We start from the raw sequence: 27,783 nt of genomic DNA, 5'->3' as shown, positions 1-27,783 counted from the left end.
CTCACACTCAAACCATTTTCCTCTCGACCCGAAAGCTGGAAGCATTATTCATGTCCTCAGCCCAACGGCTAGGACCATAAAATACAAACAACAACAACAAAAAACAAAAACAAAAACCCCCACAAGCAGTAGTGGAGAAGTATGGCATCGTAGACATCTCTTCGCAAGACACGTATTAGCTGAAGAAAACGATCAGATCTAAGTTTGAAGAGATTAGATCTAGATCTACAAACTAGATCTAAAGCAACCCACCAGAAACGAAGACCCATGAAGCCTACAGGGAAGACGCCGAGCATTTCTACCATGAAAGGGGAGAAGGCAATTCTCTGCATCTAACTCCTAAAGTTAAAAATTTCCAACGCAGACAAAAATTTCCTGTGGAGAGCATGTCATAAGATCCTTTCCATAAAAGCTAATCTTTGTAAGCGAAACGTCATCACGGATGCATTGTGCCCTATTTGTATTCTTGCAGAAGAGACATGTTTCCACATCTTGTGGGGCTATCCTTTGGCCAGAGACGTGTGGAGTGGGAGTTTGAAAAAATTTGAAAGTTCTCTATGTAGACCAACGTTTGGGCAAGTGGCGGAGGTGATGTTTCAAACGTGTGACGATGAGGAGCTCCGTCTTTTTGCCGGGATTGCACGTAGAGTGTGGTTTCGGAGAAATGAAATCGTCCATGGAGGTTCCTTTACCCACCCGAATATGCTGGTCCAGCAAGCAAGTTGTGCTCTAGTTGAGTTTTGTGCAGTAAATGACCGAGAAGTCGCTATCATATCCGGTCTCGAAGAACCTAATGGGGGCAGTTGGTTGGGTAGCGTTTGAGGTGGCCTATCCTGCTGTCTATAGTCCATTAGATAGAGATTGGTACATGGAATATGATGTTTGCTAGAATGACGTTATGAGTTGCAATGAAGGAGTCCTAATGCACTCCTTCTTTCTTGATTCATTTATAAAAGTAACCACGTTTTTTATCAACAAAAAAGAAAAGAAAAGAACTCCTAAAAGTTCATAAATTACACTTTCTGCATTTCGTTGGGTTTCTGTTTGTCCCCCGTATCCCTCTTTCCTTGGCCATGTGTCCCACACATTTTTCCCGTGCTCCCTTTACTTGACAATCTCCTTTTTTTTTTAAAAAAAAAAGCAAATAAGGAATAAAAATTCAAAAGCAATTTTTTTTTAAGCAGTATTTTATATTTGAGGGGTAAAGTTATCCACAAAAAGTAAAATAACAATTTTATTCATAAAAAAAAAAAAAAAAAACTCACGAGAGTAAAGGGCGTCATTTCATAAAAGGGAGCAATGCTAAGCGACATTTCCATATTTTCCTTGTGTTTATGTAATTGGATTTTGATTAAATAGTGATTTTAAGAGTTCGTTTAGATTTGCGATTTCAAAAAATGTTATTTAAAAATAAAGATTTTAAAATGTACCATTTGAAAACGTGTTTTTAAAAATGTAGTTAAGGGTTTAGCAAAATTACAGCTTAATTTTTTAAATTGCAGTTTAGCCTTTAAAATTACACGTTTTCAAAAAATCATATATGTACCTACGATTGGAAAATGAAAATTTTTTATATTTTTAAATCGCAATTTTTTTAAAATACAACCTCAAACAATTCATTTTTTACGATTTAATTTAAAATCACACTGTTTTGTCTATAAAATCACAATACTAACCTCGCCCTAATTTTAAGATAAACAAAGAGGACGTGGGTGTTCATTTTCGCATTACTCTATAAAAGTAAACTCCTTTTTTTTTCCCAGTATAAAAGTAGACTTTGGAAAGAAGAAGATTAAGCCAGAATCGGAGCTCCTGTGGCCACTGAAAATTTAACACGTACTCCTTATACCTCCGACACAAACACAGGATTTGGAAGATGCCCTGTCTTTACATCTCCACCAACGTCAGCCTGGATGGAGTTGACACCGATCCCATCTTTTCTGAAGCAACCAAAGCCGTCTCCACCATCATCGGAAGACCAGAACATGTACAGTTTCTCTCCCCCTCTCTCTCTCTCTCTCTCTCTCTATGATTTAAGTTTATTATTATTAGCTTTTCATGCGTATCAAACACCCCCGTCAAGAGAATCCTCCATTAATGCATATAACAGAAAAAGCTTCTTATATATATATATATATATATATGGCAGAATCTTTTGCCTTTCCCCCTCCTTCCCCTCCTTTTTTTCTGGGTATTTATAACAAGTTCTCAAGCTTATTTCTGCTGCATAAAATCTTCTTACTGTAAGTTGTTTGTGATCATTATAAGCTGTGATAAATGGAATGGCTGCGATCGATTGTTGTTATTTGATGAGAATGTTACTATAAATAAATTCTCTCTATTTCAATCGTGATTTTCGTTTGCTGGATACTTTATTCTTGTTTGTCTTTTCTCTTTTCTTTGGATGGATTGTAATTTTATTCACACATACAGTAAAGAGAAATAAGAAATGCTATTGCCTCCTTGGCATTGAGTGCCTTTCTTATCAGAATGGAAAGCTTAGACTTACCTAATTCAGAAATGCTATTTTTCTCCCGTCTCTCATTATCCATATGAATGAGAGATGGACTAGTATATGTCTCAAGTTTTTTTGTCTGTGGGTCAATGCAATTTATAAATATCGACCTATATATAAAATGAGTAAAAATACATGCCATAAATAGTGCCTAGACATTCTTATGGTTCTTTTGTTAACAAATTGTACTATTCTTTACATTCATTTATTATATCAGTTTAATGTTATTATTTTTAAGTAATTAACATTAAAAGTTATTTAGATGGGTCGATGTAAACCGGAAGTAAAGAGTAGTATTAATTATAGATTGGTATAGATTGTTTGTTAAGGTGTTTTGAAAGAGATTTTATTTTATTTTTTATAATTTTTTGTTTGTTTAAAAAAGTGTTATAAAAATAAAAATAATTTTAAATATTTTGTATTATAAGTTTTTTGATAATACTTTTTAAGAAGAAAGTTAGACAAACAAATTAAAGCTCATTCTCCTTAAGTGATAATTAAGAGCTGATAAACAGAAGATAAGAATCTCCTTCTCTGTTGTTATCTAGAAAGAAAGACAAAAACACAAAAACAAAAATAGAGATAAGATTCAGTGAGTAAAAGCAGTACTGATGATCCTATATAGGTCCCCCATTCCTACATCCTACCCTATCATCCCATTGTAGGAGTGCCAGACACCTATAATACATCACCATCAACTGAAAAATACCTTCACCTTTACTGTTTTACAGGAAAATAAAAAAATAAAAAATCTGTAAAACTGTGCCGTTTTGTTTTTTATGCCAAACAATATGATCATAACCCATGATTTTTACTTTATATAACTGCCCATGTTTTTGGCACAAGATAATATTTAACCTGCTTTTTATTTTTAATAACTTTCTGCAGTATGTGATGGTCATACTAAAAGGATCGCTGGAAATATCGTTTGCTGGGAGCAAAGAAGCAGCTGCATATGCTGAGATAGTATCCATGGGAGGCATTAATTCAGAAGTGAAGAAGAAGTTGATTGCTACCATCGGCACAATTCTGCAGAGCAAGCTTTCTATCCCCAGGACCCGATTTTTCCTCAAAGTCTATGATACAACTGCTGGGCGGAATTATTCCAAAATATGACAATCGATCTTTGAACAACCGTTTACTTACAATTAAGTAAGGCTAGAAACTATGCTTTCATTTCGCTACTATTTTACTATGTTGATGTGACAGTGTCAATCAACCATTTAATAAATTATTACTGATTGGCAGTATCAACTTAACAAAGTGAAATATTAATGGAATAAAAATGTAATTTCTAACATTACTTATAGATCCTTGCACTCAAAACATTTTCCCCATGGCAACTCAGACTTGCTTGTATGATGTTTAGGTTTTGAGGGCCCTAGTGCATTTGTTACAATGATATCAATAAGATATTCCATAAGCCAATTAGGTGATGAGAATGTGATTGTTATAGGGAGAAATGATGGGAAGGAAGCAAACCGACCTCTTTCGAAAACTCTTTTATAATTTACTAATATGTATTAATATATGATTAGAATCACGTTAATCATATATTGACACGTATTAATAAGTTATAAAAGAATCTAAAGAATACGACACTTTTCTCGAACGTGGACAATTGAAGACATGTTTCTTGCTAGACAAACCCAAGAAACACAACCAGGCTTAACGCCCAAGATTTGACATGGAATTGAGTTCACTCCCGGGCTAAGAGACCCAGTACCTCAAAAATTAATGGAAGACAAGTCCCAATCGAAGATTCTTCAAAATTTCAGGGTATCTATCATATAGATTTTTATTTTTTCAAAATCTCAATAATAGTTTAATTGATGTTCTAGTATTTGTTTTTAACTAACGAAGTTCAACATTTAAAATATTTAATTAAAATAGAAAATAAACTATATAATATATGCTATAAGATTATGATATAATATAATAAATTTAATTATTTAATTAATATTCTAACAATAAAACATCGGATCAAACCCGTTCCAAGCGATGTTGGAAGAATTAAAATGAGCAGCAAAAAGTTCACATCCTTTTACTGTATCAATTTGCATCTAACAAGGGCAAATACCTGTTGAAATGCGTTTTAACTTTTGAGCGACAAATTTTTTTCTCTAAATTAGGTTTAATTTTTCTTTTAATCGGGTCTATAAATTATGTTTATTGAGTATATATATATATATAGTTGTTTGTTTTTGTGCTGGAGATTGAAAGTTTGGCTAAGCATTCTTAGCAAGAGTCTGTTACCTAAGTTTAGGGAATATGTCTAAAAAATTGCAAAAAAATTTTACAGCAAACTCCCTAAATGAACCATAAACATTATGATTGTTACAGTGGAACTCAATGTTTTGAGTTCTACTATTGCAATCCTTATGATTATTAAAAAAAAAAAAATGATTCTCTCTCTTCTCTCATCTCTCCTCTCATATCTCACAATTCTCTCTCATCTTTCCTCATATATATAATATAATTAAAAAAATAAATATTTTAATGACATAGAAAATGATTAAAAGAAATTATTGGATTGTATTTTAACATAAAGAAGTTAAAAGTAGTTTAAATCTTTAAATATAAGAACAATTACTATAAAGCTACTGTGAATGGTTAATGGGCGATATATGGATTGGATTGGAAGTTTACGGAACAAAGACAAATAAGCAATATATGGATCGGATTGGATTGGAAGTTTACGGAACAAAGACAAATAAGCGATATATGGATTGGATTGGAAGTTTACGGAACAAAGACAAATAAGCAATATATGGATCGGATTGGATTGGAAGTTTACGGGATTGGAAGTTTACGGAACAAAGACAAATAAGCGATATATGGATTGGATCGGAAGTTTACGGAACAAAGACAAATAAGACAAGGGAAGCATGGGGACCCTCCCTTGTACACAGAAAGAACAGGGAGCATGGTGTCGGAGGTGGTGGGATGGTCGACATATTTTCTCTCTCCCTCTCTCGTCACAGCTCTCTGTCCCCCCCGGAGTCCGGTATTTTCCCCCTTTCCCTTCTCACATTTCTAGCAATTTCTCCTGTGAGATTAATGAGAGGGAAAGATGCAGAGATGAGCTTTGGGAGGAGGAGTATTTCTCCTGCCCAGACAAGAACGAGATAGAGGGATAAAAGAAAGATAAGGAGAAGAAGAGAAGAAAAGAGACAGAGGGAGAGGCAGCACGTGAGAGAGGAAGAGAGAGCTGCAATTTTTAGAGAGACCCAAGAGAGAAGTCAGAAGTGTGACTTTTGGAGCGGGTTACCGCCTACCGGTGCTTGAAGCTAGGTGGCGCCATAGGCGGAGGAACAACCCACGCTAGCGTTTTCAAGATGTGTGGGTAAGCGATTTCTAGCAATTTACCATATTAAGGGTATAATATGGGTTTGATTATTCATTGAGCCGATTATAGTGTTTTTGGCTTATTGTTTTGTGATACTTGGGTTGTTAACAAATGGGTATTACTTCTTGCTGCCTGATTGGAGATTTAGTTAATTGTCTAAGAAATTGGGAGATTTGGAAGTAGAACCCAAAACAGAGAGAGCACGACAGTGAGAGAGTGAGAGAGAAGGGAAGAGAAGAAGAGAAGAGAGGGAGAGACAGTGAGAGCTCGAGAGAGCTGAGACCGAGTGACAGGGAGAAGAGAGAGACTGAATCGGAGAGGGAGAGAGCTTGAGAGAGAGAGAGAGAGAGAGAGAGAGACAAAGAAGTTGGGAGCTGCGATTTTGTTGGTGACTGTTTAATAGTTGGGTTCATTGTTTTCTGGAATGGTTTTTAGGGAGCATTGATAAAGTTATAACTAGATGAATTGTCTCAAACTTGGGTGTCTTTCTCCATAATACGGCTATGTAGCCTGTTACTCATCTCGAGCATGTCCTAAGTTGTTCACTTATGTTAGTGGTAGATGAAGCATATGGATTTAGCTAGGACAAGGATGGTGAATACCTAATATCCAGCATTCACTCGGATATTGTTTGTGTGCTTTGATTAGGCTTTCTTTAATGAATTTGGTCAATCTATGCCAGAGCTACTCATGGCTTTATTTAGGTTGAAAATTTTGATTTCCTTTGGTGTATGTAGACTACCATTTAGTTCGGTTTTTTCTAGTTGTTTTCATATTTTCGCTTATCTAACTAAAAGGAATGGTGGTATTGTCAGCCTTATATTTTTTTTGTTCTTGTACATATTTTATGAAGGTTTTATCCCTTTGGTATCTGTTAATCTGCAGTATGTGATGATTGTGTTTTGAAGGGATCAATACCATATCATTTGGTGGGACTGAGCGGCCAGCAGCCTATGTTGAGTTTGTGTCCATTGGCGGCCTTGACCCTGATACAAACAAGAAGTTGAGTGTTGCAATTGCCACAATTATTGAGAGTAAGTTGTCTACGCCCCAGTCGAGATTATTCATATAATTTTATGACACTAAGGCAAGCTATCTCAACTTCCTAAGTTGTCATGAAGAATAGTCGTTGTTGTGCACTTTTTTCTTCTCATTGCATTTTTTTTTTAAATTTTTTTGTGTGTTTAGGCACATCAAAATATGCGAAGTGTTTGCATGCTTTACACCTGAACTAGATGTAAATAAATCTTTACTATTTAGAACCATCAGCAAAACTTTTGTTAGCTTTTTCTAAATATTTCAGGAGTTTTGCTGATAGTTCTAAACAGTAAAGATTTATTTACATCTTCTAGTTTGGGTGCAAAGCATGCAAACACTGCATATTCTTAAGTTTGATGTGCCTAAACAAAAAGGAAAAAATGCAATGAGAAGAAATATTGCCCAGCAACAACTCTTCTTCATGACAACTTAAGAAGTTGACATAGCTTGCCTCGATCTCATAAAATTTGATGAAGGATTTCGAGTTGGGCACAGACAACGTGCTCTCAATAATTGTGGCAATTGTACTCAACTTCTTGTTTGTATCAGGGTCAAGGCTGCCAATGGACACCAACTTAGCATAGGCTGCTGGCCTCTCAGTCCCACCAAATGATATGGGTAAATATTGAACAATCAGGAAAATTGAACCAGAAAACACAGTTCGCTAGGTTATTCGCTCCGTTGTCTGAACGGGAGCCTAGAGGAGAACACCGAGAGCCTCGTCTCTAAGTCGTTCCCACGGTAGCCGTTTGAACCCTCTTTAGAAAGTTGTTTCCCACCCAGTTATAGAGAAGGGGTATTGAATGGGGGTAAAGAATGTTATCTTGAGCCACCTATCGATCATGAAAGAAGAAAAAAAAAAGGGAAGACCTTTGACCAATCAATATTTACTCTTTCTCTGCTTTGAATTTTTCATTAGTGCCTTACTGCCATTGTATTTTTAATTAAGTGGAAGTGAAAAAAGATCTTAACTAAACATTTGAATTTTGAGGAGGGTTTAACAGCCGAGGAACGTTGATCAACACAACGTTCTGAATTTTGATGGACGACCATGGATTTTTGGTCGAACGGAAGGTTTTTTACCCAAAAAAGGGTTAAATACTTAAAAACCCCCCTAGGGTTTGGACACTTTATTTTTTTCCCCTTAGGGTTTGATTTGTATCACAGGAAGTACATGTGGTTTTCATAAAGACAAAATTAGTACGTCCATCCATCTGCCGTTAAAAAACTTAACGGAAATCCACATCACTGACATGTGAATCAATTAAAAGTCGACACCTGACATAAGTGCAAAGTCATCACTGATGACTAGATATTGCCCATGTCACCTAATTTAAAAAAATAAAACCTGATAACGAATTAAAAATACTGTTAAATAAATATTAAAACAAAAACAAATACTAGAATTAAAACATAAAAACTATTGGAATTAAAACACAAACAAATAAACCCACATTTCTTCAAACAGTGATTCTAATTCCTTGGAGACCCACGATATTAAAACCCAACCCCCTGCTCCGGCGACGACCCAACCCAACCCAACCCCCTGCTCCGGCGACGACCCAACCCAACCCAACCCCCTGCTCCGGCGACGACCCAACCCATCCCAGCCCAACCCCAGACTCCGGCGACGACCCAACCCAACCCCAGTCGCTGGCGAGGAACTCCACTCTCCGGCGACGAAGCTTCTTCCTCAACCCACTTTTCGAACCCAACCCAACCCAACCCCCTGCTCCAGCGACGACCACTGTTTGAAGAAATGTGGGTCTATTTGTTTGTGTTTTAATTCCAATAGTTTTTATGTTTTAATTCTAGTATTTGTTTTTGTTTTAATATTTATTTAACAGTATTTTTAATTTGTTATAAGGTTTTATTTTTTTAAATTATGTGGCATGGGTAATATCTAGTCATCAGTGATGACTTGGCACCTATGCCAAGTGTCGACTTTTAATTGATTCACGTGTCAGTGATGTGGATTTTCGTTAAGTTTTTTAACGGCAGATAGATGGAGGTACTAATTTTGTCTTTATGAAAACCATAAGTACCTCCTGTGATACAAATCAAACCCTAAGGAGGAAAAAATAAAGTGTCCAAACCCTAGGGGGTTTTAAGTATTTAACCCCCCAAAAAAACATTGTTAATAAATGGTTTATCTTAAACGCAAATTATAACACCGTGGGAACATTATTATGGCTGGCAGATCCATTGTGAAATTGAATGAACGCTTTAAAAGCGCTGCTACCAATTGGGCAATCCGGAAGTTAATGTGATGTGTCCTTAAGGATCGTTGGATGAGTAGACTTATTAGTAAAAGATGAATGGACGCCATGTCAATCGCATTATCAAAGCTGAAATAGGACCCATATTCAATAACAGGACCCATATTCAATATTGAACCCAACTCCAAAAATATGACCCGAGTCGAAGTTATCATGAATTTTGAACATATTCACCTTTGCTCCTGTGATTGCCAACTGCCATCACCGGCTCTTGGACCGTTTCGAAGGTCTCTAGTGTGCCAATTCTCGGGCACACTAGGTTGCAAAATGGGCCGCTTGTCACTTAGTGTTTGAAAGCATTCCCGATAACTCTCATTTTCTTTTGGCTTTAAGAATTATGAGCAGTAAAGACCCTCATTTATAATTTGTTTTTGTGTTTTTTTGTTTGTCTCCCTTTATTTTTCCTGAAATTGAATATAAAAAATAAAAAAAGCCCAAGAAACACAATCAGGCTTAAGGCCCAATATTTGACATGGAATAGAGTTCACTCCCGGGCTGCAGAGGTCCAGTACCTTAAAAATTAATGGACGACAAGTCCCAACAAGAGATTCTTCAGAATTTTAGGGTATCTATCATATAGAGCTTTTTTGTTTTTTGTTTTTAATTTTCTTTTTTAAATCTCAATAGTTTAATTGATGTTCTACTATTTATTTTTAACAATTAAAGTTCAACACTTAAAATATTTAATTAAAATAAAGAGTGGGTTATAGAGTTAAGAGTCAAACTTATAATATATGCTATAAGATTATGACATGATATAATAAATTTAATTATTTAATTAATATTCTAACAATAAAATATCGCATCAAACCTATTCCAAGTGTTGTTGGAAGAACTAAAATGAGCAGCAAAAAGTTCACTCCCTTTTAAATGTGTATCAATTCGTGTCTAACAAGTGCCAATACCTATTGAAATGCGTTTTAACTTTTGAGAGACAAATTTTTTCTTTAAATTAGGCTTAATTTTTCATTTGATTCGCTCTAGAAATTGTCAATGTGTTTTGTTAAGCATGTGAAAAATATTATTATATTATTTTTTGTTTTTTCTTTTTATTTTTAACTTTTGTGTTGGACTGTATTGGAAGTTTCGCTAATGGGCGATATATGGATTGGATTGGAAGTTTAGGGAACAAAGACAAATAAGAGAAGACCACTAAGGGTGGTAGTTCAATGGTTTCAAGGAAATTCTTATGAGGTTAGGCATGTCCTAGAACCTAAATTCAACTCTCGCAATGGGAATCCCTTAACCTATTAATGTTAGCCACCTTGAGTCCTATTGATGCCCTGGTGGGACGGGTGTTAAGCTATGGCTTGGTCGGTCTTGAGGGAATACCTGCTGTTCCCATTGCTTAGGCCTTTCCTGAGCGGTGCCCCCGGGTTAGTGCTACTATGGTCATGCCCAAATAGAATAGTTACAATTGGTCTCCCTCTCCAACCTTTTTGCTCTGAAAAAAAGAAAAAAGAAAAAAAGGGGGGCCCATTTTCGGCAGGTTGATAATGTCTCACCAATTCACAACCACTTTTGTTTTTGTTTTTAAAATTATAAAAAAGGATTAGATTTTTACACGGAGAGAGGGTTTCATTGAAAGCAGCGGTTAGCACCAGCAGAGACAGAGACAGAGACAGAGACAGAGAGAAGATGCCGTGCCTGAACATCTCGACGAACGTGAGCCTCGAGGGCGTCGACACCTCCTCCATCCTTTCCGAAGCCACCTCCACTGTCGCGAAGCTCATCGGCAAACCTGAAGCCGTACGCTCTCGCTCTCTCTAATATTTACTTTCTGTTGGAGATTTCTTTTTTAATTTGTTCAAATCAAGAGGCTATTGCTCTCTCGGGTCTCCTATTATTCCTGATGACTGATTTAGCTGCCGAACATTTCATTTTTCTAGTTTTTGTCTACTTTTTTTTCTTTTTTTTTTTGTGGTTTAAAAAAAATTCTGTGAGAAATTTATTTTTAATTGGATCTATTTGTTAGAATGGGAATAGATAGATGACTTTCTATATCTGCGAGTTTGGGGCGGAGAGATTTTTATTAAGCTTATCTGTCTCTAATATCTTTGCGATTTTGATGTAACTAAAAGGTTCGGGCAATGCGTGCGCTTGTGGTCTCTCAGGGACCGATTTGTGTAGAGTGTTGTTGGGTATGGTTACCCTTGAAACAAACTCTAATACCCATTTAGGACTTGTGGGTTGGAAACTCCTTAGATCGGTTATTTTGATTCTGGGCTAATAATATTGTGGGCTTTTATCAGCTTGAAAATGATTTTAGTTGGTTTTGGCAGGCTCTCTCCCTAGTTGTTAAGTCATATGATGGATGTATTCTAGCTGAAAATAGAAGTTGATAATGAATTTTAGCGTTGTTACTGCTGACTCCATGCTGAAATTGTTTAACTAATAGGATCAATCGGTGGGATTGTGAGTGAGAATTTTGTTGGTGACTGTTAATAGTTGGGTTTGTAGTTTCTTGAATGTTTTTTAGGGAGCATTGATAAAGTTATAACTAGATGAATTGTCTCAAAGTAGTGACTGAGTCATGATTTATGACAAACAAACTTGTTCATAATGTGGTCTGAAATCGGCTTGATACTAGGCATTGCCAAAGGTAAAGTCAGTTTGGTTAATACTTTTGCTTGCGCTATGCATGTCTTAAACATTGAATTGATTATTGGACTGGTACAGGGATGAAAAGTCTGTGTGGATACTCCAACTTGGGCATCTTTCCCCATAATACGGCTATGTGACTTGTAACTCATCTCGAGTAGGTCCTATGTTGTTCACTTGTGTTAGTGGTAGAAGAGTACATGGACCTAGTAAGGACAAGGATGGTTTCCGTTAAAATGGTGAAAACCTAATATCGTGCACTCAGTCAGATATTGTCTGTGTGCTTTGATGAGGCTTTCTTTAATGAATTTGGTCAATCTATGCTAGAGCTACTCATGGGTCATGGCTTTATTTTAGAATGAAAATTTTGATTTCCTTTGGTGTATGTAGATTTCCACTTCAATTCGTTTTTTTTTTAGTTGTTTTCATATTTTTGCTTACCTAACTAAAAGGAATGGTGGTATTGTCAGCCTGATTTTTTATTTATTTTTTGTTCCTGTACATGTTCTTTGAAGGTTTTAACCATTTGATATCGGTTAATCTGCAGTATGTGATGATTGTGTTGAAGGGATCAATACCCATCTCATTTGGTGGGACTGAGCAGCCAGCCGCCTATGCTGAGTTGGTGTCCATTGGCGGCCTGAACCCTGACACAAACAAGAAGCTGAGTGGTGCAATTGCCACAATTCTTGAAAGCAAGTTGTCTGTGCCAAAGTCGAGATTCTTCCTCAAATTCTATGACACTAAGGCAAGCTATTTCAACTTCCTTCCTAAGTTGTCATGAGTGCATTTCTTTTTTTCTCATTGCATTTTTCCTTTTTGTTTAGGCACATCAAACTCAAGAATATGCACAGTGTTTGCATGCTTTACACCAGAACTAGATGATGTAAATAAATCTTTACTATTTAAAACCATCAGTAAAACTCTTATTAGCTTTGTCTAAATAATCCATATTCTGCTCCTGGAATAGGATACTCTCAAATTTTACTTAAAATGAGGAGGAGTCATTTAATAGTGTAAATGATGCCACGTGATAAATATGTTGGCACGCTATTCAAAAAAGTTAAATAATGTGGTATTATTTACACCGTTAGATGCAATAACATTACATCGTAATTATGAAATGACTTCTCTCCAAATTTGAAATGGAGAGGATCCTTCCCCCTCCACCCACCCCTTCTCGGGCGTTATGTCCACATTTAGCAGTTGGTTTATGCTATTTGCTCGCACCATAGATAGTGATGTCACATTTTTGTATTTTTTGCAGGGTTCAAACTTTGGATGGAATGGAACGACCTTCTAAATTTTGTGGGAATTATAAGATGGTGTCGTGATCCCTAATAAACTTGATGCTACTTATATATATATTCAGGCCATCTTATATCCATCCTGTTATTTGGTATCAAAAGTACTTTTGTGATGCTGGGAAGGACATATGATTTCCTCACTATGTGCTCTTTGTGTTAGGAAATGTGGAACACATGTCGATCTTATATGCTACCTTAAGAAAACTTTTATTTTGTGCATTTTTGGGGCTTATTCTCTGTATTAATAATTAGCTTGCTTAGTCAAATGGCAATTTGCTTTCACCAAAATGTGTTGAATTGGTGTTGTTGCGTGTACTGCTCATAACATTCGTTCAAAGAGGCGAGAAAGTGACTAAATAACATTCAGGTCTGCTAAGCAAATTCTCTCTATTTAAACTGAAAATATATATATATATATATATATATTTTCTATTTTAGCACACGTTATCAAAATACTTTATATCTTTTTATTTTAGTTATTTATTTTTATTATTTTATTTAAACATTCTTTGAAAATTTTTCAAAGCATTTCTATTCCAAAGTATTTGTATAAGGAATTCCAAATTTGCAAATTTGTATATAGTAGTATTTTCATCCAAATTTGCATCACGGCTATAGAATAACCTTTGGCTAGTCGAACTTAAATTGGCACCAACATATCGGAATTTCCAACAATTCGCTATATGAGGATATTTCTTGCAATTGTAAGACCCTTCCCCCCACCCCCAGGGCCCCACCCAAAGGGGCTTAATTGTCTGTTTGATTGCACAAATAGATAATTACAAAAAAAAAAAAAAAAAAAGTAATAATAAATATTACACTTTTTTCACATTTTTATTTCACTGGGTTAATGTGACATCCATCATTTTAAGGATTGATGGACACTGCTGTATCAGCTCAATAGAATATGGATGTATAATTTAAGTCTATTCTTACAAAAGATTTTCAATTGTAAGAGATTGGATGCAACCAGAAATATTATATATCATAGCACTATCTCACTGCTTGTTCATTATACTAATTTACTATTGGTTTTTTTCCTTTTAACTATGATTAATTTAATGGTAAATTGATGGTGTTAATGGCAGCGAGATAATGGTGTGGTATTCATCGTAGTCGAATACCACCAATCTTTTCGAGAATGAGGGATCCAGCTTACATGCTGTTATTTTAATAACAGCATGTATGCTGTAGTTTAATCAACAGTCAAGATTAAATTTCACAAAATATCTTTTCATTTTTTATCTCCTACTAAAAGTTTCTAAAAGTAAGTCAACTTTAAAATTTAATCTTAACTGTTGATTAAACTACAGCATACATGCTGTTATTAACAGCATGTAAGCCAGATCCGAGAATGAAGGGAACAAATACATCACCAAAAGATCCAAACCGTCCGTGTCCAGGGTTTAACGTTCCAGATCCCTTCTCTGCAAAAAGGTGTAAGATCAGAAATTAAAATCTACCTCCCATTTCATTTCACCCTTGTGTAAACGTGTTGACTAAAAGCGTAACTTAACGACGAAGCGAATTTAACACAATCGAAGAAACGTCGTCGTCTCCTATTTCCTCCCCACCTTCCTCCTCTCTTGGCTCACGTCTTCTATTAAAATCTAATTTCCCCAAATTCCAATTCCAAAATCCTCAGATCCACCGGCAAACATGTCATCCCCACCCGTACTTCCGATCTCAAACGTCGAATCCCAATCGCAATCCCAATCCCAAGCCCCGATCGCCACCCCAGCCTTCCGCTCCTTCATAAACCACATCTCCGAATCGGTACGCCAAGGCCTCGCCCAGCGCCGTCCCTGGACGGAGCTCGCCGACCGATCCGCCTTCTCCAAGCCCGATTCCTTCTCCGAGGCCGCCCTCCGCGTGCGGAAGAACTACTCCTACTTCCGCGTCAACTACCTCGCCGCCATCGCTCTCGTCCTCGCCTTCTCGCTCTTCTCTCACCCGATGTCGCTGCTCGTTCTCCTCGGCCTCCTCTCCGCCTGGCTCTTCCTCTACCTCTTCCGCCCTTCCGACCAGCCCCTCGTCCTTTTCGGCCGCACCTTCTCCGACAAGGAGACCCTCGGGATCTTGATTGTCACCAGTTTGTTTGTCGTCTTCCTCACCACCGTTGGATCGCTCCTCATCTCGGCTCTCCTAGTCGGCGTAGCCGTCGTCTGCGTCCACGGCGCTTTTAGGGTTCCGGAGGACCTCTTCCTCGACGAGCAGGAGAGTTCCGCCTCCACCGGTTTCCTCTCCTTCCTCGGAGGCGCTGCCTCCAATGCCGCCGCAGCCGCCGCTCCCGTAGTCGCCGCCGCACGCGCCTGATTCGATGGATCAATTGAAAGTTTAGCGTTCGGTACACAAATAAATATGAAATTGATTTTTTTTTTCCCACAATTTTCTTATATATTATGGATCTATGATCTTTGATTCAATTTTAGATAGAATGTGAAACTTCTGGCTATGGATCTATAAGTTCTGTATTTTCTGAATTGATTTAATGTGATACCAATTTGTTGATTCAGATCTTTGGGTTACACACAATTCTAAACTCTAAATCTGTGCAAATTTGTTGAATATATGTTATATAATTTCTCTATTTGAAGTTTGAATCTGTATGCTGATATTCGTTCAGAACAAAAGATTTCAGATCTGTGAATAATCTGCTGCTATGCTTGCGCAACACTTCCATTTTTGTGGTGTTTATGTATGTATGAACACTTTTTTTTCCAAATTGGATGCGTGTGTGAGGATGTGTTTGATTCGTTGGCTGAATTGATGCGTTGGTCATTTGGGCATGTTCTCTTAATAGGTAGTTAGATCACCTAGGATTTTGGTTATGCTTCGGTTTTGCAGAACAAATAAAATCTTTCTTGTTGGATTGTCATTTGGATCCATTAAAGACAATCAGGAAAGAAACTTAGATCATTTGGATTTCTGTTATGCTTAGGTTTAGGATCCATCACAGACCATTGTTGAGAAAAGAAAAGTTTCAGAGTTGAGCTGTATCAACTGTGAGGGTACTGCTTATATTCATTGGTTCCTGAGATTAAGCACACTAAATTTGCTTTGTCTGATAGATTACCAATGTTTACTTGTTATTTTTGGGTACATGTGCAATTGAGTTGAGTGATCATTGTGTGTGCTGGAGGGGGATTTTTCACCTGGAACAAGGAGTGGGGTGTGGGGTGTGCAAGTGAGAGTTGAACCCAACCCTCCTACCCCATTATCAATAGGGGTAGCAATTTGTGTTCGCATGTCGAGATTGGGTTAAGACATGAGTATGAGACTATGTAGGCCAACCATATCCCGCCTCATTTAGTTAAATGGGTTAGACCCTCCTAACTTGTTAATTTCATGTTGAGTTTGCGGGACGCGTTAAAATTGCTAGCTCTAAATGTCGCGTATTGGGTTTGGGTCTTGTTGAGGCATGAGAATAAGACTATATATGTTAACCTTAACCCAACCCATTTAATTAAACGGATCAAACCCATCGACTCTAACCTGCTAATTTCATGTTGGGTTTGTGGGTAGTGTCAAAAATTGTCTGCACTAAATTTGTCAAGCTTTAACTTCAAAATTCGCTTTCTGTATCAATAAACTGATTCCTAATGAGTTTATTGTAGCCTGGATTGACTATTGCAACAACTTTACCATACCATAATGTTTCTGTTGTCATGTAATCTAGTGAAAAACCTTCTACTTAATATGAGAATTCACAAACATTGATATTTTGGTGTTGAATATGGTTTTTGCACATTCTTTTATCGAAGAAGTTTATAATGATATGATTATGAGAGCTGACATTGCTACATTTATTTATGGGTTTCTTGCCTCAATTTCGATTTTGATATCTTAGTGCTGATCCATGTGCATTTGAATGTCTAAATCTTGGTGAATCTCATCATAGATAAGAAATATTCAGTTCCTTTACTGCCTAGTTCAATATTGGAAGGGTTTTAATTTGTCTTGATGTTGCTTTAGTTTCTACAAGTTATTTATGAGAATGCTAGCAGCAGTTGTTGCGCACCATTAAGATTAGAAAAACGCTAGGCCTACAATTCTCTTACAACTTATTAACACATGTCAGCATGTTATTGGAGGGTGTTAAAACATTTTTAGTGGCTGACGTGACTCCAATCACATGCTTACACATATAAGCGAGTTATAAGAGAGTTTGTAGGAGTAGCATAACTCCTAAGATAATCGTTGCTTTTCATATTGAAGGATGTTAGATGATATTTTTGTTTAGTAGAGATTATGGGATTATGATCGTTCTTTGATTGTATACTACGGCTATATGTTAATTTCAACTTGCATACTTTTGTTTGAGAGGCTAAAGGTTTGAACAATTATCAAATCATCCATCATGGCAAAAAGAAGCATGCAAGACCCCAAAAAATAATTAAGCAGCGTTTTTGAAGCTTGGGACAAATTTGTGTTTTTTTTTTTTTAAAAAAAAAAAAAAAATTCCGATAATTTGAGGACAATTTTTTTTTTTTAGTAAAAAAATGTCTGAATCTAGAAAAACCTTTGTATTAGTATGGAAAATGAACCAGATTAATATGATTTATTATTTTTAGGGTATTCTAATTTCTATCAAGTATAATTTCTTGAATTTGAATAATGGTGATGTCAATTGTTTAATTTGAAAATTATTGTTGAGATTAAAGAAATTGTAAATAATACAATATTTTAATATCCGTATGGGACATTGTAAGCCATTAAGGTCGTAAATGAATCATGTGAAATGTTTTGCAAAAAGCTCAAAGAATTTGTTATCTAGGCTCCTGCTTGTGTATGCTTGAGGGTAACAGTACGTAAATAGCAGCATATTGTTAGAGAGTAATGCCTATACCTTACTTATAACTGCACGATGCGAAGCAACAGTTGGGGAAGCTACAGGACTGGAGGATGGAGCATGTTTCTCGACAAACCAATGAGGCCGCACATAGTCTGGCTAAATTTGCTTCGTCTTTACAGAATGAACAACTCTGGATAGTGGGTTTTCCTACTTGTATTTCTCCACGTGTACTTGTTGTGCAAGGTTCAATGTGATTAATGAATATCTGATGTTTCAAAATATATATATATATTACAACTTATTGACACATATCAGTATGTGATTGGAGTCACGCTATACACTAAAAGAAATTTTAATATTCTCCACTCATATGGTGACACATGTCAATAAGTTGTAAAAGAGTTACAAATTCAACATTTTTTTATTCGGAATAATTGTGATAGTATTGCTGTGATTTAGGAAGAGGGACAAAGTTTTCCTCTAAACTGGGTTGTTTTTTCAACCTATTATATAAAAATGACATGTGTCATTTACATGTGAGAAACCCATACTTTTTTTAATTGTAAGGACAAAGTTGGGATAAATTTTATTTAAAAAACATGTGTTTATCACATGTTATTTAAAAAACATGTGTTTTACATGAAAACCTCCAACTTAGTTTGGAGGAATTTCCTCTAATCCAATTTGTCGAAAAACACTGTCCTAAAAATGGATGTCATTATTAAACTATAGGTGATGATCTAAGTCTAATGTAGTTATCCAGGTCTTCTAAAACCATGAGAGCATTTTCATTCACCCAGTCAAAATAAGTCAGAATGTTATTTTGTTTAGTCGAAATACTAAAATGGAACCAACATAAGTTGTATCAAGTTTAGCGATTTGGTGAGCTGTTACAATGTTCACTCACCAAATGGTCTACCTTCACTTGATAATATGCTTGAGATCTAACCCTAAGCAAAGAAGTAAAAAATATATATATTAATGGTTAACGGGGTTTACAAGTTTTTTATTTATTTATTTTTTTAAGTATTTTGATGTGACATAAAAGTTTGTAAATATTTTTTTGTGTTTGATTATTTTGTTTAAAAAAAAAAACAAAAAAAATGAAAAAGCAATAACAAACAAAACCTTTTACCATAAAATTTGACGTGTTATATCGCGTAAGTATAATAATTGTTAACAAGCTAAGGCCATTTTGTAATTGAATTAAACTGACATATATATTTTTAGAGCATATGTTCTAATAATGTCTATTAAACTGACCTATTTTTAAAGTATATATTTTCACATGTATTCCTTAACGAAATTAATAAAATATGTAAGAATCACGTGCATCACATGCTCGAAAAAAGTGTGTATATTTTATAAACTAAATTAGATAAATTTTTTTTTGCCCTAATTTGGAGTAGAACATTGTCCTTTCGTAAATTGTGGCATTTTGGTTAAGAAACACTAATCTTTATTTACTTATTTATTTGGTGAATCTGAGTGGCTAACTTCGCTCCATCGCAACTTGAGGGCCATCAGAAGATCCAGCACATGTAGCCGGTGGCCGCATCATGGAAATATAGCCGTTAGGAGAGCGACCCAATTTCAACCCAAGCCGTTACAGATAAATGTGCCAAGTAAAACTAGCCGTTGGCATAAACAATGAGGAAGACTCCCCTGACCCCATTTCTCCTGACTTTGGGGGGTCCGAACTTCATCTCTCCTCCAAACAATATTCCCTTTCAATAGTCAGTTCTCACATGCTTTATCAGACCCATCAACCATTTCTCTTTCGCTCAATTATTTCTTCGTACTTATTTAGTTTTTCCCTTCATCGTTTGCTTGCTCCTCAGCATTATACTTTCCCCTCTAACTAGATCTCCTAGAAGTTAAAGGAGACCAATCAAAGAGGAGGGAGAAGAGATTCAGCTTTTCCAGTCTCTTTTACTTAGTTTTCTCTAAGCCCTCCTTTGTTCATGGACCCATTTGTCACAAACCCATCACAGTTTCTGCATTTTCCATCAAAAGAAACCCCTGATTGGTTCCATTTTTCACATAAAAAGAAAAAAACATGGAAGTTTTGCGTTTGCGTTTACATTTTGTTGTTTGTTTACACCTTTCAACTTGTTTCAGGCCACCAGTGGGATGGCGTGATGGTCACCAAAGCAGACTATCAAGCACTTCGGGCCTTCAAACATGAGCTAATCGATTTCAAAGGCGTGATGCGCAGCTGGAATGACAGTGGCTTTGGAGCTTGCTCTGGTGGGTGGGTAGGAATCAAATGCGTCAATGGACAGGTCATTGCCCTCCAGCTTCCTTGGAAGGGTTTGGGAGGCCGAATCTCCGACAAGATCAGCCAGCTTCAAGCCCTTCGAAAGATTAGCCTCCACGACAATGTTCTCGCCGGTGCCGTCCCTTCCTCCCTCGGATTCCTTCCCAATCTCAGAGGAGTTTACCTCTTCAACAACCGGCTTTCTGGTTCCATTCCTCCTTCAATTGGTAACTGTCCTCTTCTCCAGACTCTTGATTTGAGCAACAATTCTCTCACTGGGGCAATCCCTCCTAGTGTTGCAAACTCAACCAAGCTGTTCAGGCTCAATCTCAGCTTCAATTCATTAACGGGTTCAATCCCAAATAGTCTCACTCAGTTCCCTTCTCTGACCATCCTTGCTCTCCAGCATAACAATATCTCTGGCTCTATTCCAAACACTTGGGGTGCAAAAGGAAACAATACTTACCATCTCCAGCTCTTGACTCTTGGTCATAATCTTCTTTCTGGAGCAATTCCAGTTGCTCTGAGCAAGATGTTTTGGCTTGGAGAGATTTCTCTTAGCCATAACCAGCTCACCGGGACCATACCCAGTGAGCTTGGGAGCCTCACAAGGCTGCAACGGCTAGATTTATCATACAATGCTATCAATGGAAGTTTTCCTGCTAGCTTTTCCAACCTCTCCTCCCTTGTTTCATTGAATCTAGAGAGCAACCGCCTTGAAAACCAGATCCCAGAAACAGTGGACAGGATACAAAATCTTTCCGTACTCAATCTAAAGAATAATCAATTCAGAGGGCAAATCCCAGCGACGATCGGGAATATCTCCGGCATTAACCAAATTGATTTGTCTGGGAACAATTTCACCGGAGAAATTCCAGCTTCACTTGCCATCCTAGCAAACCTCAGCTCTTTCAACGTTTCTTACAACAATCTGTCTGGTCCCGTCCCATCTCTCCTTTCCAAAAAGTTCAATTCAAGCTCTTTTGTAGGGAATCTTCAACTATGTGGGTTTAGCTCTGCAACCCCATGTCCTTCCCCTTCCCCTTCCCCGCCACCTCATAACCTTCCAGCTCCATCACAAGAGGCTCGGAAGCAGCGTCGCCACAAACTAAGCACGAGGGACATAATCCTCATCGCAGCTGGCGCCCTTCTAGCGGCTCTACTTCTACTGTGCTGCATTTTGCTCTGCTGTGTGGCCAGGAAAAGAGTTGCTTCAAAAGGAAAGAATGGTAAAGCTTCCAAGCAGGCTGAATCAGGCAGTTCAGAGAAGGCAATCCCTGCCGGCACTCATGTTGAATCCGGAGGTGAAACGGGTGGAAAATTAGTTCACTTTGATGGGCCATTTGTGTTTGCAGCCGATGATCTGTTGTGTGCAACTGCTGAAATAATGGGGAAGAGCGCATATGGGACTGCATACAAAGCTACATTAGAGGATGGTAATGAAGTTGCTGTGAAGAGATTGAGGGAAAAGAGTACAAAAGGTCATAAGGAGTTCGAATCTGAGGTTGCTGCACTAGGCAAAATTCGTCACCCCAACCTCACAGCCCTTAGAGCCTATTACTTGGGGCCTAAAGGAGAAAAGCTTCTTGTCTTTGATTTCATGCCTAAGGGAAGTCTTGCATCTTTCCTTCATGGTAAGTAGATTCTCAGAAAATCTCTTTATTTATAAACAAGACAGAACTATTTTGTTATGACAAATATATACTCATTCATATGCAGCTCGCGGGCCAGAAACCGTCATCGATTGGCCGACAAGGATGAATATAGCCAAGGGGATTGCTTGTGGTTTAAGCCACTTGCATTCTCAGGAGGAAATGGTACATGGGAATCTCACATCGAGCAACATACTACTTGACGAGCAGACAAATGCCCACATTGCAGACTTTGGCCTCTCGCGCCTCATGACGGCTGCTGCCAACACCAATGTGATTGCCACTGCAGGAACACTTGGCTATAATGCACCAGAGCTCTCGAAGATAAAGAAGGCGAACACGAAGACCGATGTATACAGTCTTGGTGTGATCATATTGGAGCTCTTGACCGGAAAATCACCCGGGGAAGGGGTGAATGGGTTGGACCTGCCCCAGTGGGTGGCATCAATCGTTAAGGAGGAGTGGACAAATGAAGTCTTTGATTTGGAGCTCATGAGGGATGCACCTTCCATAAGCGATGAGTTGCTAAACACATTGAAATTAGCTCTGCATTGTGTTGATCCCACACCAGCAGCACGCCCAGAAGTTCAGCAAGTTCTTCAGCAGCTGGAGGAGATTAAACCAGAGCTACCACCAGCAAGTTCAGGTGACAATGGAGCAAAGGACCCATCAGCAGGCGATGATGGAGCAGCCAAAGTGGCATCGACAAGTGAATAAATGGTTTAATTATTTGGTTTTCTATGATTAATTTACATTGTTTATAGGAGATGAGAGATAGGTATTGCTCAAATTCTTTAATTCTTATTGTTTGTAGTGTACGTATATACAAAGCTCACGTGGGCTTATTAGAATAAGAGTTATTTTTTCTGTAGGAAAATGATGTATTCTTTCAATTCTTGCTTCTGATGTTAACCAGAGAAGTTCAATAAATTATGAAGTTTCAACACTTCCATGTGGTTTATGTGATGATGACTACTCATTTCAATTCGTGCTTCCATTGATTAAACAACATTTATTACCTCCATGATATGAATTAGTGATACCCCCAAGGAGTTGGTGCATTTAGTGAGGTCGTTTGTGAGAGTGTAAATGCAGCGGCGGACCAGGTAGGCCAAGGTGGCTGAATGAAAGCCCTAGTATTGCATAGATTCTCACCTCAATTTAGTGACCGGCATGATAAATGTATCAATTTGTAAGAGATTTATAATATACCTAACATCTTGATATCCTATAAAAATATTACAAAAATAATCTTTAGCCAAAACTACTCATTTGTCCATTGAGGAATTAAGAATCTATAAAAGCTTAAGAAAACGGAAATTAACAGATAATTATCCCGAATTTAAGGTCAATATCAAATCATTTTTTAATTTTTACAATCAATTTCGCAGGTTTTTGTCATTTTCAATTATATTTTGTGAGATGTCACATGGTTTTTGTTAAAAAAATTGATGGAAAATCTAACAAAGAGACTTATTGAAGAACAACATAAATCCAAAAAAATAAGGAATAATTACCTTTTTCCCTATCAACTAACAAAAATAGAACTAGCAAAGTGTAAAACTAGTGAACTCAAGATTTGAGAGAAATATTCTCTTGTGATTTTTATTCAATAAATTGGTTCTTGTACATTTACAGTATATATATCATATACTAATTGCTAACTACATAACATTAAGCTGTTATATACAAACCAACTTAAACAGAAAGAATAACTACTCTTCAACAACTTAACTACTCTTTCAATAATCAGTAAGTAGCTCAACATATCGCGAGTGCAATCGATCGTAGTTACTAAAGCGATCGATCGCACTAACAGAGAGTTTATTATTTCTGCTTTGTTAATGCGATCGATCGCACTTATTAGTGCTCGATCGTAGTTACAGAAACTCAAAATACTTTGAGTTCCTAATATCAATTACAACGCATTTTCACTTTTCCCTATGAATTATCAATTGTACCACCCGACCCCCATGAATTACCATTTTGTGCCCAAAACCCCTACTTCCATCAGTTAAAGACGCTCTTCCGTTAGTCAAAGGCGTTAACTCAAACGATCAACTTGTCACTTTGCTCCCATGAACTACAATGCATTGTCATTTTGACTGTCTGAATTAACACATTTGACTGACGGAATGGCGGTTTTGGGCACAAAATGGTAATTCAAGGGGGTCGGGTGGTACAGTTGGTAGTTCATGGGAAAAAGTGAAAATGTGTTGTAGTTGATGAGGAAAAAAAGGTAATTACCCAAAAAAAATAATTACAAAATTGAAAACCAAGAAAATAAATTGATATTGATAGTATTAGGGTTAAATTGAGATAATAATAAGAGGTAACTTTACTTTAGATTCGTGAATTATCACGTGATTTGACAAGCTTCTTCAAACTTCAAAATCTCTCAATTTGAATAATTGAACTTTCAATTGCAATCAATTTGAACCCCTCAGTCAGATTTTAAACGTTAAAAGTGAGACAATGACGTTTATACCCCTGACTTTTTTATAAAATTCTAAATAACAAAAAAAAAAAAAACGAAAATCAGGAATATTTTGGTATTTTTAGATATTGCCGTTAGAAGTTAACGGTTAAATCTGACGGAAGGTTTCAAATCGACTGCAATTGAAAATTCAGCTGTTCAGGGATTCAAATTGAGAAGTTATGAAGTTTGAGGGCTTATCAAATCGCGTGGTAATTTAAATGTTAAAATAAAGTTGCCCCTAATAATAATTATAAGAAACACTTTCCACCAGCGAGAAAAACTACATGTCGTTGAATTTGAATCGAAATCAGACGCCTTCTTTATCGCCCTCTCGCTCTCTCTCTCTCTCTCTCTCTCGCACAGCGCCATGGCGGACACTCCCATAGACAAGATAGCAATCTCCGGCCCAACCCTGGCCTCTCTGATTCAACGCTTCTCCTCCTCTTCTGGCCCCCTCGACGGCCTTCTCTTCGGCCACGTTTCCCTTCTCTCCCCCTCCACCCTCACCGACGACGACCCGTCCTCCTCCACCACTACTACCACCACCTCCACCTCCCAAACCCGAATCGCCACCGTCACCTCCTTCATCTCCCTCCCCTTCTCCTCCCCCTCCGGACACCTCCTCCCCTCCTTCCCCTCCTCCCCTTCACCCCTCGGCTGGTTCTCCGCTCGCCGCCGCTCCCCTCTCCGTCCCTCCATGCGCGAGTTCTCTGTCTCCCAATCCCTCTCCTTCTCTTCCACCCCCCTCTCCCCTTGCCTCTTCCTCCTCCTCGCCTCCCCCATCCACGACCACGCCATCCACACCCACGAGTACCGCGCATACCAGTTCAGCGTCTCCTCCGAGTCCTTCGATTCCAAATCCATCGACATCGTCAACATCGGCCCCGGGTTTCGCGGCCACTACGGCGCGTTCAGCCCCAACTCGCCGTTCCCGGCCTTGCCGTGCGTGGTCGGGGGCTCGGTGATGATTGAGGATGAGAAGGAGGGGGAAGAGGAGGAGTTGGTGGAGCGGAGGCAGTTGGATCTGTGCGCCGAGGGGTTCGAGGTCCGGAGATTGAGGCGGCTGATGGGCTCCGGGGCCGCCAATTATACTGCGGAGCTTGAGGATTTGTATGGGAAAATGCTTGCCAAAGTCGAGAGCTTGGCGAGGCAGGTGGAGCTCAGCTCCGCTAAGGTTTTCGAGCAGGTGGGTTTTCGTTTTGTTGATTATCCAACAAATTCGGTAGATTTTGGAGAATGCTTGTATAGTTAACCTACAAATTCGATAGATTTTGAAGAATGCGAATGAATTGGATGCAGTAACTGAATTTGCTCAATTGAATAATTGTTGGCGTTATATGCATTCATGTAATTCTAGGTTTATCATTGACAAATTATGTCATTCAATTAGAATTTTTTATTTTATTTTTTCTGGGGCAGGAAAATCTCAATAGGAAGTTGAGACACAAAGCTGCTCGGTTGGCAGGATCAGAATAACTGCCACAACCTGCCGTCTAGTTTTATTCAGCGCCAGGTACTTTGGTTTCTCATCTTTTTCATTATAGAATGGAACCAATCAGTAGTCGTTAGGGAACTAATTATACCAAATTGAGTATATGTTCAGAGAGTATCATCTAGAAAGACCATGCTTTCATTCAATTAAACATTACACTTTGTGTGATATCAGGCTTGTTAGAATGATTACACGTTTCCATAGAATTTAATCTCGTATTGATATCGAGCTGATGTAGCTGAAATCTTGTGTTTTGGGGTTATGGAGAAAGAGAGGGAGTGCCATCTCCATTGGAGCGGTTCTCCAGTTGGTGTGAAAAGACAAAGTAAAGAGACATCGTGTGTAGTCCATATGAGCTACACTAATTTTGTCAGTTGCTACAATTGATCTTGTGCTCTACTTTGCACTGAGTGATCATCCACTCAGCGGGGAAGGGGCTATTTATGCATCTAATCTTTTGTTAATGGCAAATATTTGATGCCTGAAAACCCTGATCGGACTTCTGTTTTATTTATTGATTGCCTTTCTTTTCAAGTGTAATTGTTATTGTTGTAATTTTTGTTACTTGTCAAAAAAAAAAAAAAAAAAAAAAAAAAAAGAAAAGAAAAGGATCTTGCCTGAAGAAAATCCCTGCATATATATGCCTATGCTTTATTATGCACGTCTGAGTATGTGTGTTTTGGGGGATTGGAGGATACAGGTAGAGGGTTTACCATCCTTTTAAAACTGCTCGCATGGGTTGAAAAAAGTGCTTTAAAATATTTTCTTACCCCCTTTTAAATACCGTGAACTTGCCTTTGACTCTGCTTGTTCACTGAAGTAAGCTTCTGTGCACTATGTCATTATACTGTCAAATTGCAACATAAGATGTATTGTACATATATTTTGCTAGCCTAATATAAAAAGCTATATAGAATTGATTCCTGAGGTGAGGTTTATAAAGAAGCATTTCCTGAGGTAGAGGTTTGACAGAGATCAGCGAGATACAGGTATCTTGGCTTGGGTAAGGGCAGAACAACCTGGAAAGAGAAATGAGGGAAGGCTAGATTTTATATAGCAAAATGAGGATGGTAGCAGAAAGCCATATGTTTGGATAGTCTATATATGGACATAACTCTTATTGATGTGTTTCTTTATATTCTGAAACTCTTATCAATTCTTAGTGAAGGGAATATTTTTTATATACTTGTATATACTAAGTAGGGTGGCATGATCGGTTTTGCATTTGATGATTAGCTAGATTTTGCGTAGGAAAAATAGCGGAGAAATAAGTAATCACCTTCTCTTCCTTACTTTTATCTTCTTGGTTTTCTTCTGGAATCATTCAAAACAGGAAAATGCACAATCAGATCTTGAAGCTTTCCTGAAAAAGATCCTGTAACCATGGAATTGCTGTCAATGATCCTGCAGTTTGATCTTTTGGTGACCTTTGAGCTGAAGATGGTTGATAATCATGGATCCACAGTTTATGTCATCTCGTTGTGGGTTTATGGTGATTTCTATGATAAGGATTGGCGGAATTCGGCCGTTGGGTATATTGTCAAGTCCTGTGTAGTATCCTTGCTTTGTTTTGTTTTTGTCGTTGAAATTTCTGTTTTCATTTCAGAAATTCATTTTGGTTTGTAAGACAATGAAGTGAAATGAAATGAAATGAAAATTACTGTATTTTGATTGCCTTCATCTTCTAAATCAGTATCTCATCTGCATTTTTATTATTTTCTGCTCTTGAATCAAACAGCTCGTTTTTAACTGCCAACAGAGGCTCTCTTAGCTGCTATGGTTGTGGAATTTTCCCCATCATATGGCAGAGGATTGGACGTGTCATTCAACTTGCTTCAGCTTCTTCTCTTAATGATCGCGAGGAATTTTTGCGGTCAGATTTTGTAGTTACTTTTTGCAAGTGAATTTTGTACATGTTAATAAACAGGTTGCTTAAGATAGTGTGTATGCAAGGAAATCTATATAAGCGCAACGTACCACAACTTGGCCCATAAAATAAAAAAGAAAATAGAAGAA

The 27,783-nt window shown here is 37.6% G+C and overlaps 5 protein-coding genes and 1 long non-coding RNA gene across 7 annotated transcripts; all 6 read left to right on the top strand.

The window, feature by feature from the left end:
- The first annotated feature begins 1,766 nt into the window (after positions 1-1,766).
- Positions 1,767-3,943, top strand: LOC132191393 (uncharacterized). The gene is made up of 2 exons (XM_059606384.2): positions 1,767-1,987; positions 3,404-3,943. Exons 1-2 carry the CDS (start codon positions 1,877-1,879, stop codon positions 3,629-3,631), a joined length of 339 nt encoding a protein of 112 aa, XP_059462367.1. The 5' UTR covers positions 1,767-1,876; the 3' UTR covers positions 3,632-3,943.
- A 1,924-nt stretch (positions 3,944-5,867) lies between these two features.
- On the top strand, positions 5,868-7,815 carry LOC148583519 (uncharacterized). Its single transcript, XR_015909302.1, has 2 exons — positions 5,868-6,898; positions 7,452-7,815. It is a non-coding gene; the product is annotated as an uncharacterized LOC148583519 (long non-coding RNA).
- Positions 7,816-10,716: 2,901 nt separating this feature from the next.
- LOC132191392 (Tautomerase/MIF superfamily protein) lies at positions 10,717-13,308 on the top strand. Of its 2 annotated transcripts, XM_088510907.1 has the most exons (4): positions 10,717-10,930; positions 12,330-12,530; positions 12,610-12,668; positions 13,050-13,308. In XM_088510907.1, exons 1-3 carry the CDS (start codon positions 10,820-10,822, stop codon positions 12,661-12,663), a joined length of 366 nt encoding a protein of 121 aa, XP_088367033.1. In that variant the 5' UTR covers positions 10,717-10,819; the 3' UTR covers positions 12,664-12,668; positions 13,050-13,308. The 2 variants fall into 2 exon arrangements, with proteins under 2 accessions (XP_088367033.1, XP_088367034.1); XM_088510908.1 differs by lacking the exon at positions 12,610-12,668 and having other exon boundaries at positions 10,724-10,930.
- Positions 13,309-14,650: 1,342 nt separating this feature from the next.
- Positions 14,651-15,544, top strand: PRA1.B4 (prenylated RAB acceptor 1.B4). Its single transcript, XM_059607327.2, has one exon. The coding sequence runs from the start codon at positions 14,749-14,751 to the stop codon at positions 15,403-15,405; it is 657 nt and encodes a 218-aa protein (XP_059463310.2). The 5' UTR covers positions 14,651-14,748; the 3' UTR covers positions 15,406-15,544.
- A 4,006-nt stretch (positions 15,545-19,550) lies between these two features.
- LOC132192045 (probably inactive leucine-rich repeat receptor-like protein kinase IMK2) lies at positions 19,551-22,754 on the top strand. The gene is made up of 2 exons (XM_059607233.2): positions 19,551-21,778; positions 21,864-22,754. The coding sequence occupies exons 1-2, from the start codon at positions 19,849-19,851 to the stop codon at positions 22,511-22,513; spliced, it is 2,580 nt and encodes an 859-aa protein (XP_059463216.1). The 5' UTR covers positions 19,551-19,848; the 3' UTR covers positions 22,514-22,754.
- A 1,821-nt stretch (positions 22,755-24,575) lies between these two features.
- Positions 24,576-27,432, top strand: LOC132162630 (BRISC complex subunit Abro1-like protein). Its single transcript, XM_059572908.2, has 3 exons — positions 24,576-25,461; positions 25,695-25,788; positions 27,101-27,432. The coding sequence occupies exons 1-2, from the start codon at positions 24,643-24,645 to the stop codon at positions 25,749-25,751; spliced, it is 876 nt and encodes a 291-aa protein (XP_059428891.2). The 5' UTR covers positions 24,576-24,642; the 3' UTR covers positions 25,752-25,788; positions 27,101-27,432.
- The last annotated feature ends 351 nt before the right edge of the window (positions 27,433-27,783 follow it).

The sequence above is a fragment of the Corylus avellana genome, chromosome 10, assembly GCF_965113065.1.
Source record: "Corylus avellana chromosome 10, dhCorAvel1.hap1.2, whole genome shotgun sequence".
Lineage (NCBI taxonomy): Eukaryota > Viridiplantae > Streptophyta > Magnoliopsida > Fagales > Betulaceae > Corylus > Corylus avellana.
Note: the sequence above shows the minus strand (reverse complement) of the source record. Positions and strands in the feature narration are given on the sequence as shown.